The sequence below is a fragment of the Dendrobates tinctorius genome, unplaced genomic scaffold, assembly GCF_039654945.1.
Source record: "Dendrobates tinctorius isolate UK_male_01 unplaced genomic scaffold, ASM3965494v1 ptg000062l, whole genome shotgun sequence".
Taxonomy (NCBI): domain Eukaryota; kingdom Metazoa; phylum Chordata; class Amphibia; order Anura; family Dendrobatidae; genus Dendrobates; species Dendrobates tinctorius.
In genome coordinates this window covers 17,527,439-17,544,353 of record NW_027361730.1, presented here as the reverse complement: position 1 = coordinate 17,544,353, position 16,915 = coordinate 17,527,439, and the positions used below count along the sequence as shown (strand labels likewise).

Sequence of the window (16,915 nt, the reverse complement as noted above, 5' to 3'; positions counted from 1 at the left end):
ATGAAATTACTGGTATTGAAAGGTAACTTCACATCTCAGATAGAGAGACGAGTTTGGGAGTACAAATTTATGACGAACTTTGACACTCTCAGTGCTGGAATGAATGTGTCGCATGGATTTATGTCTTTTTACATCAATTAAGGAATTTCCTTTTAAAACCTTGCAGGGCAACACAGAACTAGACCCCAATCAGAGGACCATAAAACATCCAGACTCCTTATCTATGAACTGGTCCAATGTTTATATTTATGTTTCTCCCTCTCCCATATTGATAGTTCTGCTTCACGTCACTTGTCTTATCTATTGCATTTTTTCTAGGCTGTATTGTGCATAAATATGTGACTTCAGATTTTGTATTAGTCTAGCCTGATGAAGAGACCTGAGTAGTCTCGAAAGCTTGCAATGTATTACCATCTTTTCAGTTAGCCATTAAAAGGTATCAACTACTGAGGACTCTCAATCCTGAATATTTTTCAAATATGTCTAGGTTCTTTAACCCCTTAGCGACAGCCAGTTTGCAGCTTAATGACCGGGCCAATTTTTACAATTCTGACCACGGTCCCTTTATGAGGTAATAACTCTGGAACGCTTTAATGGATCCCGGTGATTCTGACATTGTTTTCTCGTGACATATTGTACTTCATGTTAGTGGTAAAATTTATTCGATAAGTTGTGTTTATTTATGAAAAAAACGGAAATATGGCGAAAATTTTGCAATTTTAAAACTTTAAATTTTTATGCCCTTAAAATCAGATGTGTCACAAAAATTTCTTAATAAATAACATTTCGCACATGTCTACTTTACATCACCACAATTTTGGAAGCAAAATTTTTTTTTTTTTTTTTTAGGAAGTTAAGGGTTAAAATTTGACCAGCGATCTCATTTTTTCAACAAAATTTACAAAACTTTTTTTTTTTTTTTTTTTTTTGGGACCACATCATATTTAAAGTCATTTTGAGGGGTGTACATGACAGAAAATACCCAAAAGTGGCACCATTCTAAAAACTAGACCCCTCAAGGTGCTCAAAACCACATTCAAGAAGTTTATTAACCCTTTATGTGCTTCACAGGAACTAAAGCAATGTGGAAGGAAAAAAATTAACATTTAACTTTTTTTTTTTGCAAAAAATTTACTTCAGAACCAATTTTTTTTTATTTTCACAAGTGTAAAAAGAGAAAATGAACCACAAAATTTGTTGTGCAATTTCTCCTGAATACGCCAATATCCGATATGTGGGGGTAAACCACTTTTTCAGCACACGGCAGAGCTCGCAAGAGTTGGAGCGCCGTTTGACTTTTCCAACGCAGAATTGGCTGGAATTGAGATCGGACGCCATGTCACGTTCGGAGAGCCTCTGATGTGCCTAAACAGTGGAAACCTCCAACAAGTGACCCCATTTTGGAAACTAGACCCCCCAAGGAACTTATCTAGATGTGTGGTGAGCACTTTGAACCTTCAAGTGCTTCACAGAAGTTTATAACGTAGAGGCATGAAAATAAGAAATCCATTTTTTTTTTCCACAAAAATGTTCTTTTCGCCCCCAAATTTTTAATTTTACAAGGGTAACAGGAGAAATCATACCCCCACAGTTATTGTGCGATTTGTCCTGAGTACGCTGATACCCCTTATGTTTGGGGGGGGGGGGAAACCACTGTTTGGGCGCATGGGAGAGCTTGGAAGGGAAGGAGTGCCATTTTGGAATGCAGACTTTGATGGAATGGTCTGCGGGCATCATGTTGCGTTTGCAGAGCCCCTGATGGGCCTAAACAGTGGAAACCCCCCACAAGTGACCCCATTTTGGAAATTAGACCCCCTAAGTAACTTATCTAGATGTGTGGTGAGCAATTTGAACCCCCAAGCGCTTCACAGAAGTTTATAAACGCAGAGCCGTGAAAATAAAAAGTCTTATTTCCACAAAAGTGATTTTAGACCCAATTTTTAGACCCCCAAAGTTGGAAACCCCTCAATTCTTGCTCCAACCCTAGCCCCAGCCCAGCCCTAACCTTAGCCCAACCCTAACCCTAGCCCTAGCCCAACCCCTAATGGAAAACTGAAAAAAAAAAATATATATTTTCTTTATTTCGTTATGTTGGCCTAACTAAGGGCGTGATAAACGGGGAGGTTATGTACTATTTTGTTTATTTTGATCACGATGATAGTTTATCATCGTGATCAAAATGAATGAATGCAATCTGCCAGTCGGAGCCGGAGGACGTCGGTGGGACGCAGGACCACCGGGAGGTGACAGAGGACCACGGAGAGGTACTGGGGGGGAAATCGGGGACCCTCTTTCTCTCTCCTCTGATGTGCAATCACATCAGAGGAAAGTGAAATTAAATGTAAAATTGCGGCTTTTTTTTGCGGTCGCCGTTATAGGGTTAATAACGGCGATCGCAAAAGCGGGGTTGGTAAAAACTGACCGATTCATGTTCTCTGGGGTCTCGGCTACCCCCGGCAGCAGAGACCCCGGAAAAAATCCGACACTGGGGGGCGCTATTTACTTTCTCCACAGCGCCGTGAATTAGCGGCGCTGTGGTTTTAGTACAGATAAATACCGCCGTTAAAAGGCGTATCGGCGGTCGCTAAGGGGTTAATCTAAGCGGTGAAAAAATTTTTCAAAGTTTGCTAAAGAAAAAAAAAAAGCGCCATTTTTCAAGACCCGTAGTGTCTCCATTTTTCGTGATCTGGGGTCAGGTGAGGGCTTATTTTCTGCGTGTCAGGCTGACGTTTTTAATGATACCATCTTGGTGCAGATACGATCTTTTGATCGCTCGTTATTGCTTTTTAATGTAATGTCGTGGTGACCAAAAACCTAATTCTGGCGTTTTGATTTTTTTTCTCACCAAGTCATTTAGTGATCGGTTAATCTTTTTTTCTTTACTGATAGATAGGGCGATTCCGAATGCGGCGATACCAAATGTGTAGGTTTGATTTTTTATTTTATTTTGAATGGGGCGATTTAAACTTTTTTTTAAATTTTTCTTAATATTTAAACTTTTTTTTTTTTTTTTTATCTTTTAGAATACTTCAATAGCCTCCATAGGAGGCTAGAAGCATGCCATACTTGATCGGCTCTGCTACATATAGGTGATGAGCAGATCGCCTATATGTAGCAGAAATACAGCATTGCCATGAGCGCCAACCACAGGGTGGCGCTCATAGAAATCTGCCGGCAACAACCATAGAGGTCTCTATGAGCCGGGCACCGGAAGCACTAGTTAAATGCCCGCTGTCAGCATTTGACAGCGGAATTTAACTAGTTAACAGGTGCAGGTGGATCGCGATTCCGCCTGCGCCTATTGCAGGCACATGTCAGCTGTTTATAACAGCTGACATGTCGCAGCTTTGAGGTGGGCTCACCGCCGGAGCCCACCTCAAAGCAGGGGATACCGACCGCTGACGTACTATGCCGTCAGCGGTCGGTAAGGGGTTGTCCACTAGTAGGACAACCCCTTCTGGATCTGAACGCTTGCCCTTGTAAAAATAAAACCCCATACTCGCCTCCTGTGCCGTTCCAGCACTTGTGTTCCCAAGACTCGCAATGGCGTGATTGTCTCCGACCTTCAGACGTAAAACTAATTAAGAGGCTTTTTGAATATCTTTTTACCAATTCACTGAAGTTGGCCATGTGATCACTTACAGGATTTTTTTTTTTTCGTTTAAATTTTACTCCCACTCCCCCCACTCTGGGATTTTGTGTGAACAATTCTATAAAAACTGCATTACTTTATATTGCAGTGTGTTATTCCAAGCTTGGGATGCACCAACAAGCCAATTATTAGTTCTTGCATTAGGCAGGATCTAACAGGCTCACGCAGATGGGAGATGCAGGGGCTTTGCTAGACTCCTGGCTGCCTTGGGATTGAAGAAACCCTCTCCCTCTGTAAAACCAGTTGGCTTGATCATCTTGATCAGGATGGGAATCTAAACCTGCACCATCCACAGCATTGCAAGGTTCATACGTTTGCTCCCTTTGAGTATGTATCATTCAGTTGCTTTCCCCTTTGCGCTGCCTTTATAGGGCCATAAATAGGCCACCCTAAGGCAAGGATTAATACCTGTCCTGTAGGCAGAGGCTGATCCAGCATCTCAACGTCAGGGTGCTGCGGCAGATTGTACAGTCTGCACAGGTCACAGATCAAACGCTTCAACTGCTGCAGGAGCTACAGGAGCAAAAACAGATTTAGGTTAGGAATGGTAATAGCCGCACACAAAGCATCTCACAAGAACCTCCTCCTGTGCCGAGTACACACTTAAATGACCGGCACAGGAGGAGGAGGTTCATTTGATCCTGTAATAAAATATATATTGTGTTTAGACACACACCCCCCCTAAGATATGGAATGGCTTAATAACATCACATGTCCAGTTGTGTACTACTAACCCATAACAGCACAATAGTTTTCCTAAAATACTAGAGTTGCTACCAGAGTCCGTGGAAGTGCTGAGCCGTGTGGTTTGACATATTGGGGTCTTTTAATCAATGTCAGGACTCATTTCTCAAGTAACAAAGCCCAGAATAGTCATTAACTACTACTGAGAATGCAAGTGGGAGAATTTTTTTTTTTTTTAAAGATAGACCAGCTTTTTCAGGTATCTGCATTGTGTGTTTCCTCTATTAATCCTCCAAGAAACGTATTAATTGACAAATGGGCGTTACAAGTTACAATTGGGGGAGGGGTGTTGCCCAATCTGTCTACAAAATCAAACTAAAGTTTTACATAGTAACAGTTTTTTTTTTTTTTTTAATGTTGAAGGATGACTTTAAGTCCATCTAGTTCAACCCATATCCTATCCTGCTTTAACATGTTTATCCAGAGGAAGGCAAAAAAAAAAAAAACCCCCAAGCGGAAAACACTAAGCTCCACATTGGGGGGAAAAAATTCCTTCCCGACTCCACATACGGCAATCAGACTAGCTCCCTGGATCAACGCAACACTACGGAAACTAGTGTATATAACCTGTAATATTATACTTTTCAAGAAAGGCATCCAGTCCCTTAAATTTTAGTAGGGAATCACTCATTACAACATCATATGGCAGAGAGTTCCATAGTCTCACTGCTCTTACAGTAAAGAATCCGCGTCTGAGTATGCTTAACCCCTTACTGACCACTGACTGGATAGTACATCAGCGGCCAGTATTCCCCGCTTTGAGGTGTGCTCTGGCGGTGAGCCCACCTCAAAGCCGCAAAATGTCAGCTGTTTTAAACAGCCGCAGCGTCAAACATGCAGCGTCCAGATGTTACAGCATAGTGGAGGGGATTTCTCAGACTATAATTTGATGCGGTAAAACCGCATATAATGATTAGTCACATGCGTAATAACTGCCTAAGGCTAGGTTCACATTTGCGGCTGGGCGAGCTGCGGACGTCCTCCGTGAAGCTCCGCCCACGGCCGTACCTCCTCCGGTCAGCTCCACCTACGGCCACATACCTCTGCATGCGGCCTGCGTACCCCATCTTTAGAGCATTAGGTACACAGGTCGTGCCAAAGTATGCGGATACCTCCGCATGCGTCGTTTTGACGGTGCGGCGACCTGCGTCAAATGCACCATGTTGGAATTTGTTTTTTTTTCCGTTGCATAGTCAAAACGACGCATGCGGATGCATCCGCATGGCCTGCGTACCCAGTGCTAAAGATAGGGTACGCAGGCCGCATGCGGCTGTAGGCGGTGCTGAGCGGAGGAGGTGCGGCTATGGGCGGAGCTTCACGGAGGACGTCCGCAGCCCTCGGCAGCTCACCCAGCCACAAATGTGAACCTAGCCTAAACGCAGCTTACTATGCAGGTCTACCAATTTAAATAAAGTTCTTACCTGTCCGCATCCACTACAGTTCTTACGAAAACTGCCCTGAACGTGATCGGGGGTTATCTCCGGTCACTAGGCTAGTTCTCACGGTCAGCTGACTGAGAACTACAGTGTACATGATCAACGGAGATCTCCGGTGGTCATCTACAAGCTCTGCTATATCCAGATGTAATAGAGCTGGACTCGTCTTGGGACACTCGTGACTAAATGGACTATGTTGGAACAGGAAGTATTTGTGTTGGTTTGTTATTTTATTTTTTTTTTTCCCCCAGAGATCTATGGCTTCGTTTGGATTTGGGCGTGCAATAAAAATATGGAAAACTGTGTAGTGTTTTATTTCATTAAAATACTTTCTGGTGTTTCTTTTTAACCCTTTAACTATAGGATTAATAATGGATAGGTGTCTTATTGAGGCCCATCCATTATTAATACAGCTTAAGCCCCCGTCTCACATAGCGAGATCGGTGTTGCGTCACCGATTTTGTGACAACAGCGATCTCGCTACGTGTGACACATAGCGGTGATCGGGCCCCTGCTGCGATGTCGCTGATCGTGCTCAAATGTCCTGGGCCATTTTTTGATCGCTGGTGTCTCGCTGGCCAGCATGCATCGCTGTGTTTGACAGGGACAACGACGAACGACCTCAATACTACAGATCTGAGAGACAGGGTCCCAACGACAGTCGTATCGTTGCTGCGTCGCTGGCAAGATCTGACTGTTTGACATCTCACCAGCGACCACGTAGCAACGCACTAGCGATTCCTACTAGGTCATATCGTTGTCGGGATCGCTGGTGCGTCGCCAAGGGTGACGGTACCCTTAATGTCACCTTACAATCAAAGGTGACATTAACCCCTTATGCCACCGCTACACGGCAGTGGGAAGAGCGTTAAGCACCAGAATTGGCACATCTTAGGCTAGTTTCACACTAGCGTTTATGAGCGCAGCGACGGCCTGCGCACGGCCGCCGCTAAGCCCCGCCCCCGCCGGTAGCTCCGCCCACCGGCGCATGACGCTGCATGCGCCCCCTATCTTTATCACAGGGGGCGCAGGCCGTGCGCAGTATGCGTTTGGCGGCGCATGCGCCTTTTTGACGGTGCGCCGACGCAACCAAACTGCAGCAGGTTGCATACTGCGCACGGGCTGCGCCCCCAGTGATAAAGATAGGGGACGCAGGGCGTATGCAGCGTCAAGCGCCGGTGGGCGGAGCTACCGGCGGGGGCGCAGCAGGGGGCGGGGCTTAGCAGCGGCCGTGCGCAGGCCGTCGCTGCGCTCATAAACGCTAGTGTGAAACTAGCCTTAGAGATGCACCATTTCTAGGGCGGCTGAGAGCTGGTGTTTGTAGCCGGGGGAGTTCAATATCCATGGACCCTCTCTAGGCTATGAATATCAGCCCACAGCTGTCTGCATAGCCTTTCTAGCTAAAAATTGGCCATCATTTTTTTGGGGGGGGGCCCCGTATTTTAATAGCCAGAAAGGCTACCTGCGGGCCGATATTCATAGCCTAGGAATCTCCATGGTTATTAACCCCTTCCCAGGCTACAAACATCGGCTTTCCCTCTCTGGTGCAGAAAATTGCACGGGAGCCCACGCCATTTTTTAAAAAAAAAAAAAAAAATATTTATAGGGAAAAAAAAAAAAAAAAAAAAAAAAAAAAGGACATTACATATTAGGCTGGGGCCAGACATGCGAGAGAAACACACACACACACACACACACACACACACACACGAGTCTCGCATGTCAATACTCAGCACTGCCGCCGGCACTTGTACAGGAATGTGCAGCTGCATGTATTTCTATGCAGTCGCATGCTCCAGTCTGAGTGACGGCGGCAGTGCCGGGTTTTGACATGCGAATTTCTCGCATGTATGACTCCGGCCCAACGCAGAGTGTGTGTGTGTCTTTAATTCTTTATGTACCATTTTATTATGTTTATTACTAAACATCGGGCTTGGTATTATCCATCCATCCCATAACTGTCTGTGTATTATTCTTCAATGGAGTATGTAAAAGAGGAGGTTCGACAAGGAAATGACATCACAATTTTTTTTTTGGTTAAATAGTTTATCTTTATTTAGCTTACAAAAACGCATGCAAAAGAAAAAAAAAAAATCAAAAACGCATGTGACCTGTCAGTGACCTCAGGTGCAGATTTCACCTGCGTCAAATCCGGAGTCATTCCTGACCGTGGAAACATACCCTTAAAGTACCATGCTGTTCCCTGTATGCAATGAAACCCTTCCCTGAACAATTAACCCCACCCCTTCCCCCCCTTAATATTTGATGACCCAACAAACCATAACAGTTCTCTCAATGTATTTCTCCTCTTACCAGAGAGTGGGTGATCCTACATCTAGGTACCCTATAAACGTTGCCCCTGAACTACTATCTATATTATCTCCACGTTTCCTCCTCATACATACATATTATTACGATTAGTCCCTCCATGGTCCATATGAACCAATATACAGGAACCAGAAAACTCCATATAGTAACAGTCTTTACTTTCTCCTTTTCAAGAAGAAATGTGGCATTCCACTCTGCTCACTTCCTTCTGTCCTTGTCTGCCTGGAGCCGTTTGTTATTTAAGTCCAGCCACTTCGTGGCCTCTTTCGGTGTTTGGAAAAAATGAACTGTTCCCAGGGTTACAACCCTGAGCTTTGCTGGGTATAGGGTAGAAGAAGCCAAATCCAAGCCTCAATCTTTTCTTTACCGCTCCATATTGCATTCTCTGCTTCTGCACCTCAGCAGAGTAGTCAGGATGAATGGAAATTTTTTGGCCATTAATGCACATATCATTAGCCTTTCTTGCTTTACGCAATACAAGGTCTGTCTCTGTAATAAAGGACCCTAGCAAGGATAGTGCCGTCTTAGAAATGTTAAGGATGGAGGCAACATGACGCTAGTAAAGCCAGAATTGAGTTCTTTTCCTCATTCAAGACTTTTCTTTTCAACTCCTTTGGCATGGTTATAAGTTATTTTCCCATTCTTATTACTTTTGGGATATTACCAGTACTTGCTTTGCCATCCAGCTTGTCTTATTGGAAGAAGATTGTGAACAGCACAGCAGGGGTTTTATACTTTCCTTTGTTAGATAAGATTTGATTCGGGTGATCACCTAATCAGAAGAACATCAAGTAGAATGAGGTGTACTCTGGTTGGAAATCAAGACAGCACATCAATGAGATCCATATGCTGCGCCCCCCACGCAAAGGTATGGATGACAGATAAGGATCAGAAGTAGGACATGTCCATGTATAAACATAAAAAATAAAAAAACGACAAGTGAAAAGGCAAACTCATTGTAATTGGTCTTAAAAAAAACAAAAACAAAAAACAAACAAACAACGGCTAGCATAAGTGGCAAAACATCTGACAAGTGAGTTATCGACGGTATGAAACAAAGATTTTATGGGGACTACGAGAATTCACTCCAGAGGTCCGACAGGTCTTCTAACGCTATAAGGAACATATTAAAGCATGACATTGTACAAGTCATCACTCCTTGGTCTAGCACACCCATGCCGTAATCACTTTTGGAGCACACCCATGTTAAAAAGCCAAAATTGATGGATATTCAGAGTTATGATGCAAGCAGCCAAACTCCGTGCGGAGACTAGTCATATGTAAGATTAGCCACAGAAGCTCGGATGACGATGACTACATCCTGCAGCCACTTACACAGGGCTAGCATTACATGCCTGTGGCCGCGGCGCTGTGGGGGATTCCATGACACTCCCTGCTGTGAGTTCTTTCATGTTCACCTTGATCCACACACATCTGACCTACTTAATGGAACACTAAACCTCGCACACAGGTGATCATCAGGCCCGCACTGTCTTCAGGATTACCGTCAAGTTCGCAAGACAGTGAGAGATCCTACAGAGAACACAGAAACATGGTCGCTTTCTTCACGTGTGTAACAAAGCTAATGCTCAAGTTTGTTGAGTCCCAATATAATATACTCGCCCTCTGTGACCCCCATAATAATATACAAGAGCTTTCTGGAGCGCCCAGAATAAGACAAATTTACACCAAGGAGCGCCATATTCCAGACACCGAGGCCGTACCAGACCTCCGCTTCTTCATCTGGCCATTTATAGCCTTTTTGGGTTCTCTTGTAGGCCATGCTAGATTATGAAGCACGAATAAGGCAAATACATTTTTTTTTTTAACACTTTCCCCATCTCGACACTGGTGACTTGTTACAACAGCCAGCCCTCAGCGAAACGCCTGCAGCTGGCTCTGTATCTCCTAGGGAAGGGGTCATTTACCTTTCGCAATAGGGCAAATTCATTAAGATAAATGTGCCAGAGTCTTAGCATAATTTGCACAACAACGAATTTCAGCAGTAATTTTTTTAAGGAAATTTTCAAAACTTTTTTTTTTTTTTTTTTTTTTTAAGGGAGGTATAGGTTGTAAAATCCCCAAAAGTGAGAACATTTTTAAAACAGCACCCCTCAATGTATTCAAAACTGATGTCAGGTAGTTTCTTAACCATTCGGCTGCTTTTCAGAAATTAATACAAAATGGCATGACAGGAAGGAAAAATGTTATTCGTACCATCTAAATGTCATGAACTTCTGAACAGGTCATTGTAGTCGGCAGACTCAAAGGCCGTTATTTGGCCGTGAATTGCCATGGCAAACATCAGGACCACACAATCATGATCTCAGTGTGGCGAAAGAGTTAACAGAGTGTGGGGAACTCCCTGTAACCATTCAGATGCCTTAGTCACTATTGACAGCAGCATCTAAGGGGTTAAAAAGCCATGGTTGGTGCCAACACCAATCAAGGTTGATACAACAAGGTGTCGGCTATAGTGTACCGTTGACAGCTGCTGCATTTTAACTAGTGAGGGGAATGCTATTGTCTGATATGTGAGGTCAGTAAAAAGATGGTGGTCACTAATAAATCTGACGGATTTTTCATACAGCTTGGTGTGTCTCAACAGGGGAGAGCAGTGCACCTGCCCCGGAGCCACAACAGGAAGGAAAGAAGAGGATGGCACCGGACTGAGACACCCTCCGGACTAAAACTGGACCGCCCCCCTGGGTGAGTATAATCTAACTCCTTTTTCAGGTTACATCAGGGGCTTATCTACAGCATTAGAGAATGCTGTAGATAAGCCCCTGATGTCAGTGCAGGCAGCTCAGTCGAAAAAAAGAGGGTGACAGATTCCCTTTAAAGGTAAACGAAGAGCACATAAAAACAGACTATTTTAATCAGTGCCCAAGAATCCCGAGTTGAGTAGACGAGATCTTGGGGTTGGGAGGACATGTTTCTGCCCAGTAGACTCACCAGTGTGTTGCTCTTCTTAATATCCTCCAAGCGCTCCAAAACAGAAGTCAGATTTGGGTCATCTGATTCCACAAACCATATTGGTGCAGAAGAGGGGTAAGATTCCTATGGGAAGAGGAAATGTATTTAAATATGAATTTATGTTAGCAAACACATTTAGAAAGTTATCACATGCAAACTAGTTACAATGTCTAATCTAGCAACAAGCAATGCCCTAAATGGTCATCAAGAAAGGAGCCTCTTCATCCCAATGTTTGATCTGCAGAAAGGTTTCCTACCTTCTTTCCAGTAGGGTATATATTGTATTTAGAGGAAAGGCTGCCCAAACTTTGACTTTATTTTTTTTTTCTTTTAGGCTTTTATGACTCATTGTTGAGAGACTGGAAAGCAAATAAAGGTTATATAACATGGTGATCGAAGTACTGAGATTAAGAGTTAAAGGGAGCCTGTCACCAGGTTTGGCCGATATACAGTGGGTACGGGAAGTATTCAGACCCCTTTAAATTTTTCACTCTGTGTGTCATTGCAGCCATTTGGTAAATTCAAAAAAGTGCATTTTTTCTCATTAATGTACACTCTGCACCCCATCTTGACAAAAACAAAGTGTAGAAATTTTTGCAAATTTATTAAAAAAAAACAAAACTGAAATATCACATGGTCATAAGTATTCACACTCTTTGCTCAGACACTCATTTAACCCCTTAATGACAGCCCATACGTCCTTTAACTGACCTGAGATAGAGAATAGCAACTCCATACAGGTGACAGTCCTGCAGCTGTAGGCTGTACACTATAGCTGACAACTTGCTGCATTAGCCACAATCAGTGTTGTCACCTTCCATATCTGTCTAACCCCTTAGATGCTGCCGTCAAAAATGACTACACCATTTAAAAGAGTGTGGCTTCTCCCTCTTCATCCCCATCGGCACCCTGAGATCATGATTGTGTGGTCCTAATGTTTGCCATGGCAATTCACGACCAAATAGTAGCCTTAGAGTCTGACGGCTGTTGTAACCTGTTCAGAAGTCAGCGACATTTAGGTGGTAGAAATCAACTTTTCATTCTTGTCATGTCACTTTGTATTAATTTCTGAAAAGCACCTGAAGGGTTAATAAACTACCTGACTGCAGTTTTCAATGTGTCAGGGGGTGCTGTTTTTAAAATGGTATCACTTTGGGGGGGGGTTTCCAATATATAGGACCCCTAAAGGCACTTCAAACCTGGATAGGTCCCGAAAAAAATAATTTTGTAAATTTTCATGAAAAAAATGAAAAATTGCTGCTACATTTTTAAACCTCCTAAAATGTTAACAACATTTTACTAATGGTGCTGATGTAACGCAGACATGTGGGAAATGTTATTTATTAAGGATTTTCTATGGTATGACTATCTGGATTAAAGGGATAATCAAAGTTTGAAAACTGCTATTTTTTTTAAATTTTTGGCAAATTTCTGATATTTTTTATAAATAAACACAAAACATAACCTAAATTTACCATTATCATAAAGTATAATGTGTCACGAAACAGTCTCAAAATCACTGGAATTTGTCAAAGCACTCCAGAGTTATTACCACATAAATTGACACTGGTGATATTTTTCAAATTTGGCTCTGTCACTAAGGGGTTAAGTCACATGCTGTCCATTTCCTTGTGATCCTCCTTGAGATGGTTCTACTCCTTCATTGAAGTCCAGCTGTGTTTAATTAAACTGATAGGTATGTGCCTTTACAAATCAAGTCCTATCTATACAAGACCTCACAGCTCACAGTGCATGTCAGACCAAATGAGAATCACGAGGTCAAAGGAACTGGCCAAGGAGCTCAGACAATTGTGGCAAGGAACAGATCTGGCCAAGGTTACAGAAGAATTTCTGCAGTACTTAGGTTCCAAGAGCATATTCCTTAAATGGAAGAAGTTTGGGACCACCAGAAGTCTTCCTAGATCTGGCTGTCTAGCCAAACTGAGCAATTGTGGGAGAAGAGCCTTGGTGAGAGGTAAAGAAGAACCCCAAGATCACTGTGGCTGAGCTCCACCGATGCAGTAGGGAGATGGGACAAATTTCCACAAAGTCAACCATCATTGCAACCCTCCACCAGTCGGGCCTTTATGGCAGAGTGGTGCGACGGAAGCCTCTCCTCAGTGCAAGACATATGAAAGCCTGCATAGAGTTTGCTAGGGAAAAAAAAAAAAACAAAAAAAAAAAAACACCACACACGAAGGACTCCCATACTATGATAAATAAGATTCTCTGGTCTAATGAGATGAAGGACTATATTGGTGTAAATTCTATGCGATATGTGTGGAGAAAACCAGGCACTGCTCATCAACTGCCCAATACAATCCTAACAGAGAAACATGGTGGTGGCAGCATCATGCTATGGGGGTGTTTTTCAGCTGCAGGAACAGGAGGATTGGTTGCGATGGAAGGAAACATTAATGTGGCCAAGTACAGAGATATCCTGAATGAAAACCTCTTCCAGAGTGCTCTGGACCTCAGACTTGGCCAAAGGTTCACCTTCCAACAAGACAATGACCCTAAGCACACACAGCTAAGGCTGGTTTCACATTAGCGCTTTTTAAGCGCACGCACGGCCGGGGGTAGCTCCGCCCCCGAGCCGGCTCTCTGCCCGGCGTGCCCGCCCCTTGCTTGAAGCGCCGCCTCCTAGCGCACAGCGGCGCCTGCGATCGGCGCACCCTATCTTTAGCATAGGGTGCGCAGATCGTGCGCAGGCCGTGCGCTAGTTGCGCTTTGACCTGCGCTGCGCACTTTTGACGGTGCGCGCCAAAATAAAACTTTTCGGATTTTGGCGCGCACGGCGCACCGTCAAAAGTGCGCAGCGCAGGTCAAAGCGCAACTAGCGCACGGCCTGCGCACCCTATGCTAAAGATAGGGTGCGCCGATCGCAGGCGCCGCTACAAGCAAGGGGCGGGCACGCCGGGCAGAGAGCCGGCTCGGGGGCGGAGCTACCCCCGGCCGAGCATGCGCTGAAAAAGCGCTAATGTGAAACCAGCCTAAAACAAAGGAATGGCTTCAGAACAACTCTGACCATTCCAGACTGGCCGAGCCAGAGCCCTGGCCTAAACCCAACTGAGCATCTCTGGAGAGACCTGAAAATGGCTGTCCACCAACATTTGGTAAATTCAAAAAAGTGCATTTTTTCTCATTAATGTACACTCTACCTGTGATGCTGCTCTCCCCTGCTTGCCTCACAGCCTCCCTGGCATCGCACTCCCGTTGAGGGAAGATAAGTATGTCTGCGCAGGAGCACGATGCCAGGGAGCCATGAAGCAAGCAGGCGGCGATCATAAGATGGGAGGCCCCAGACCTGCGACACCCATCAGACTGGACCGCCCCCCAGTGAGTATAATAACTTAACTTTTCTTATCTTTCAGGTCGGATCGGGGAATTATATACAGCATCATAGAATGCTGTAGATAAGCCCTGAAAGGCAGTGGCAGTATCTTATATCGGCCAAAACTGCTGAAAGGTTCCCTTTAAAAGGGAAGTACACCATTGTGAACTAGCATACTGAAGAATACGTGTCAGTAATTTTATTTTTCTTCTAATTACGTATGTAATGGTGCAAGTATTAAAATACTTCTGACTCACGTGACCGCGCTTCGGCTCATACGTTCCTGAGAGCCAAATCAAGGCCCCGTAGGTTCAAATTGAAAAAGGGACTTCCAGTCCCCACAAACCCTAGTGTGAGCCAATCACTGGTTTGCAGTCATGTGACCTAGAAGTGAACCGGGCGGCACGGGAAACCAGGAAAGACTGGATTGGGAAGTAGTTACTACACTTGCACTGCTTCACATACATAATTAGGAGAGACTAGGATGGGTAACATCTGCTGAGAGGACTGTCACCTGATAAGTGGTCACACACCCTTAGATACTTGTTACACACACATAACCAAACATGATGACTGTCTGGACTGACATATGGCTCAGAGGGTATACTCCAACTGCCTTCGCTCTAACCACCACCCTAAATTAAAGCGCTACTGCAGCAGTATCCAGTACCCAGTCCTTACACACAAATCACTGACATCCCAGGAACAAACCACCACTTAGGGCCAAAGAGATTGTCCGCTTGCCCTGCCCATGCCACTGTACAGGCATAAGCTGGCACCTACTGAATCCATTATAGACTGTATACAGTGCACTATGCAGTTTCTGTACAGGTAAAAACCCAGATGTCTGTGCTGCCCCCAATGATTAATCAGGAATTTTCTATCAATGGTTGGGTCGGCAGCCATCTTAGATGGATCTTCCATAAACAAGAGCGCTTGCTGAATTGTCCCGTGTTCTCTACGAAAGCCATAGCCAGACATAACTGGCAGAGACTTCTCATGGAGACCGTATGATCAAAAGAGGCCAAAATCTCACATACTGGACTGTCCAATGAAGTGGTCTAGGGACACACACACAGTAGAATGTCAGCCTAACTAGTAGATATCGGCGAGTTTGGCCAACATTAATGTGCATAGGAGGCCTAAACCTGAATTGGAAATACAAAATGCATGTACCCAATTGGTTTCTATGAGCAACTGTTAAAAATTATATTCATCTTTTTATTTCATGAGCCCGAATAATATAGCCTAATTTACTTTAAGCACCGAGTCAGATCCAAGTAGTTCCCTATTAGGGGTCTGGGGCATCCAGTTATCTGACATCTGCAATTAGGAAAAACAACAAGGATACCAAAAACTGGATGGCCAACGTTAACCCCTTTTTTATATCTCTGTATCGTAAGAATGGCCAAGTTCCTTAGCCCATCCCAAACCCAGTAGGTGCAGGCTGTGTAGTACAGCTGATACCGTACTGGTGATGGTCTATAGTGATGACCATTTGGTGAGCGGCAATGCTGCACACCATCCTTGCGAAGGTGATGTATATTGTTACGTTTCCAATTTCTTCTTGTATTCTCCATTATATATTCTATGAATCAAATAAAAGTGATAAAAAAAAAAAAAAATCAAACAAGAGATTGAAAAGGGTTTAAAAAAGGTATTAAAAAAAAACCCCACCAATATGAAAAGTTTATATTGTCCCATTTTATCATTTGTATAATAAAAAAAAAAGAGAAAAATAGTATCAACACATCCAGAAAAGCGCAAATTAAGATGTTATTTCTGAAACAGAATTACTATTTTTTGCATGCAAAAAAAAAAACAAAAACCCCTCATATAGCCTTAAGTCTGCATTCACACGTCGTGTTTTTTCGCGGCGGTTTTTAACACGTGCTTTTGCCGCGAACATGCAAAAAACCAGCATCCCATGCATTCCTATGGGATTCCGCAATGCTGTGCTAATGCTGCGGATTTTCCCGCTGCGGAATCGCATCACGTAAAAATCCGCAGCATGCTCATTAATTTTGCCCACCATGTGAAAAGTAAGCAGAACATTTGCGGATGGTAACCCAGTGGGTGGAGGAGAAGAGACTGTCCTTGGAGCTGTGGGTACCATATCCCTGTAAAAAATAGAATAAAAAAAATAGGGTTATATTCACCTCCGACATCCCGCGCAGCCTTCTCGGGCCTCAGTGATGCTCCCGTTCCCAGTAATGCCTTGCGAGACCTTTGAGGACGTCACGGTCTCGCGATATTGTAGCGGTCCTTATTCCTCCCGAGATCGCTACAGTATCACGAGACCGCGAAGTCAAAGGTCTCGCAAGGCATTACTGGGAACGGGAGCATCACTGAGGCCCGGGAAGGCTGCGCAGGACGCCAGAATGTGAATATAACCCGTTTTAATTTTTTTTTTGTTTTTAAAATTAGATCTTTTTACTACTGATG

The 16,915-nt window shown here is 44.0% G+C and overlaps 1 protein-coding gene across 2 annotated transcripts in view; it reads right to left on the bottom strand.

The window, feature by feature from the left end:
- Positions 1–16,915, bottom strand: part of UBE2Q2 (ubiquitin conjugating enzyme E2 Q2) — a 64,022-nt gene that overhangs the window by 40,043 nt on the left and 7,064 nt on the right. Inside the window, exons 2-3 of one of the 2 annotated variants that reach the window (XM_073579339.1) lie at positions 11,116–11,220; positions 4,061–4,165 (exon numbers count right to left, since the gene is read on the bottom strand). In XM_073579339.1, coding sequence (XP_073435440.1) covers positions 4,061–4,165; positions 11,116–11,220 — 210 coding nt within the window. The remainder of the gene's footprint in view (positions 1–4,060; positions 4,166–11,115; positions 11,221–16,915) is intronic. The other variant, XM_073579340.1, reaches the window with a different exon arrangement.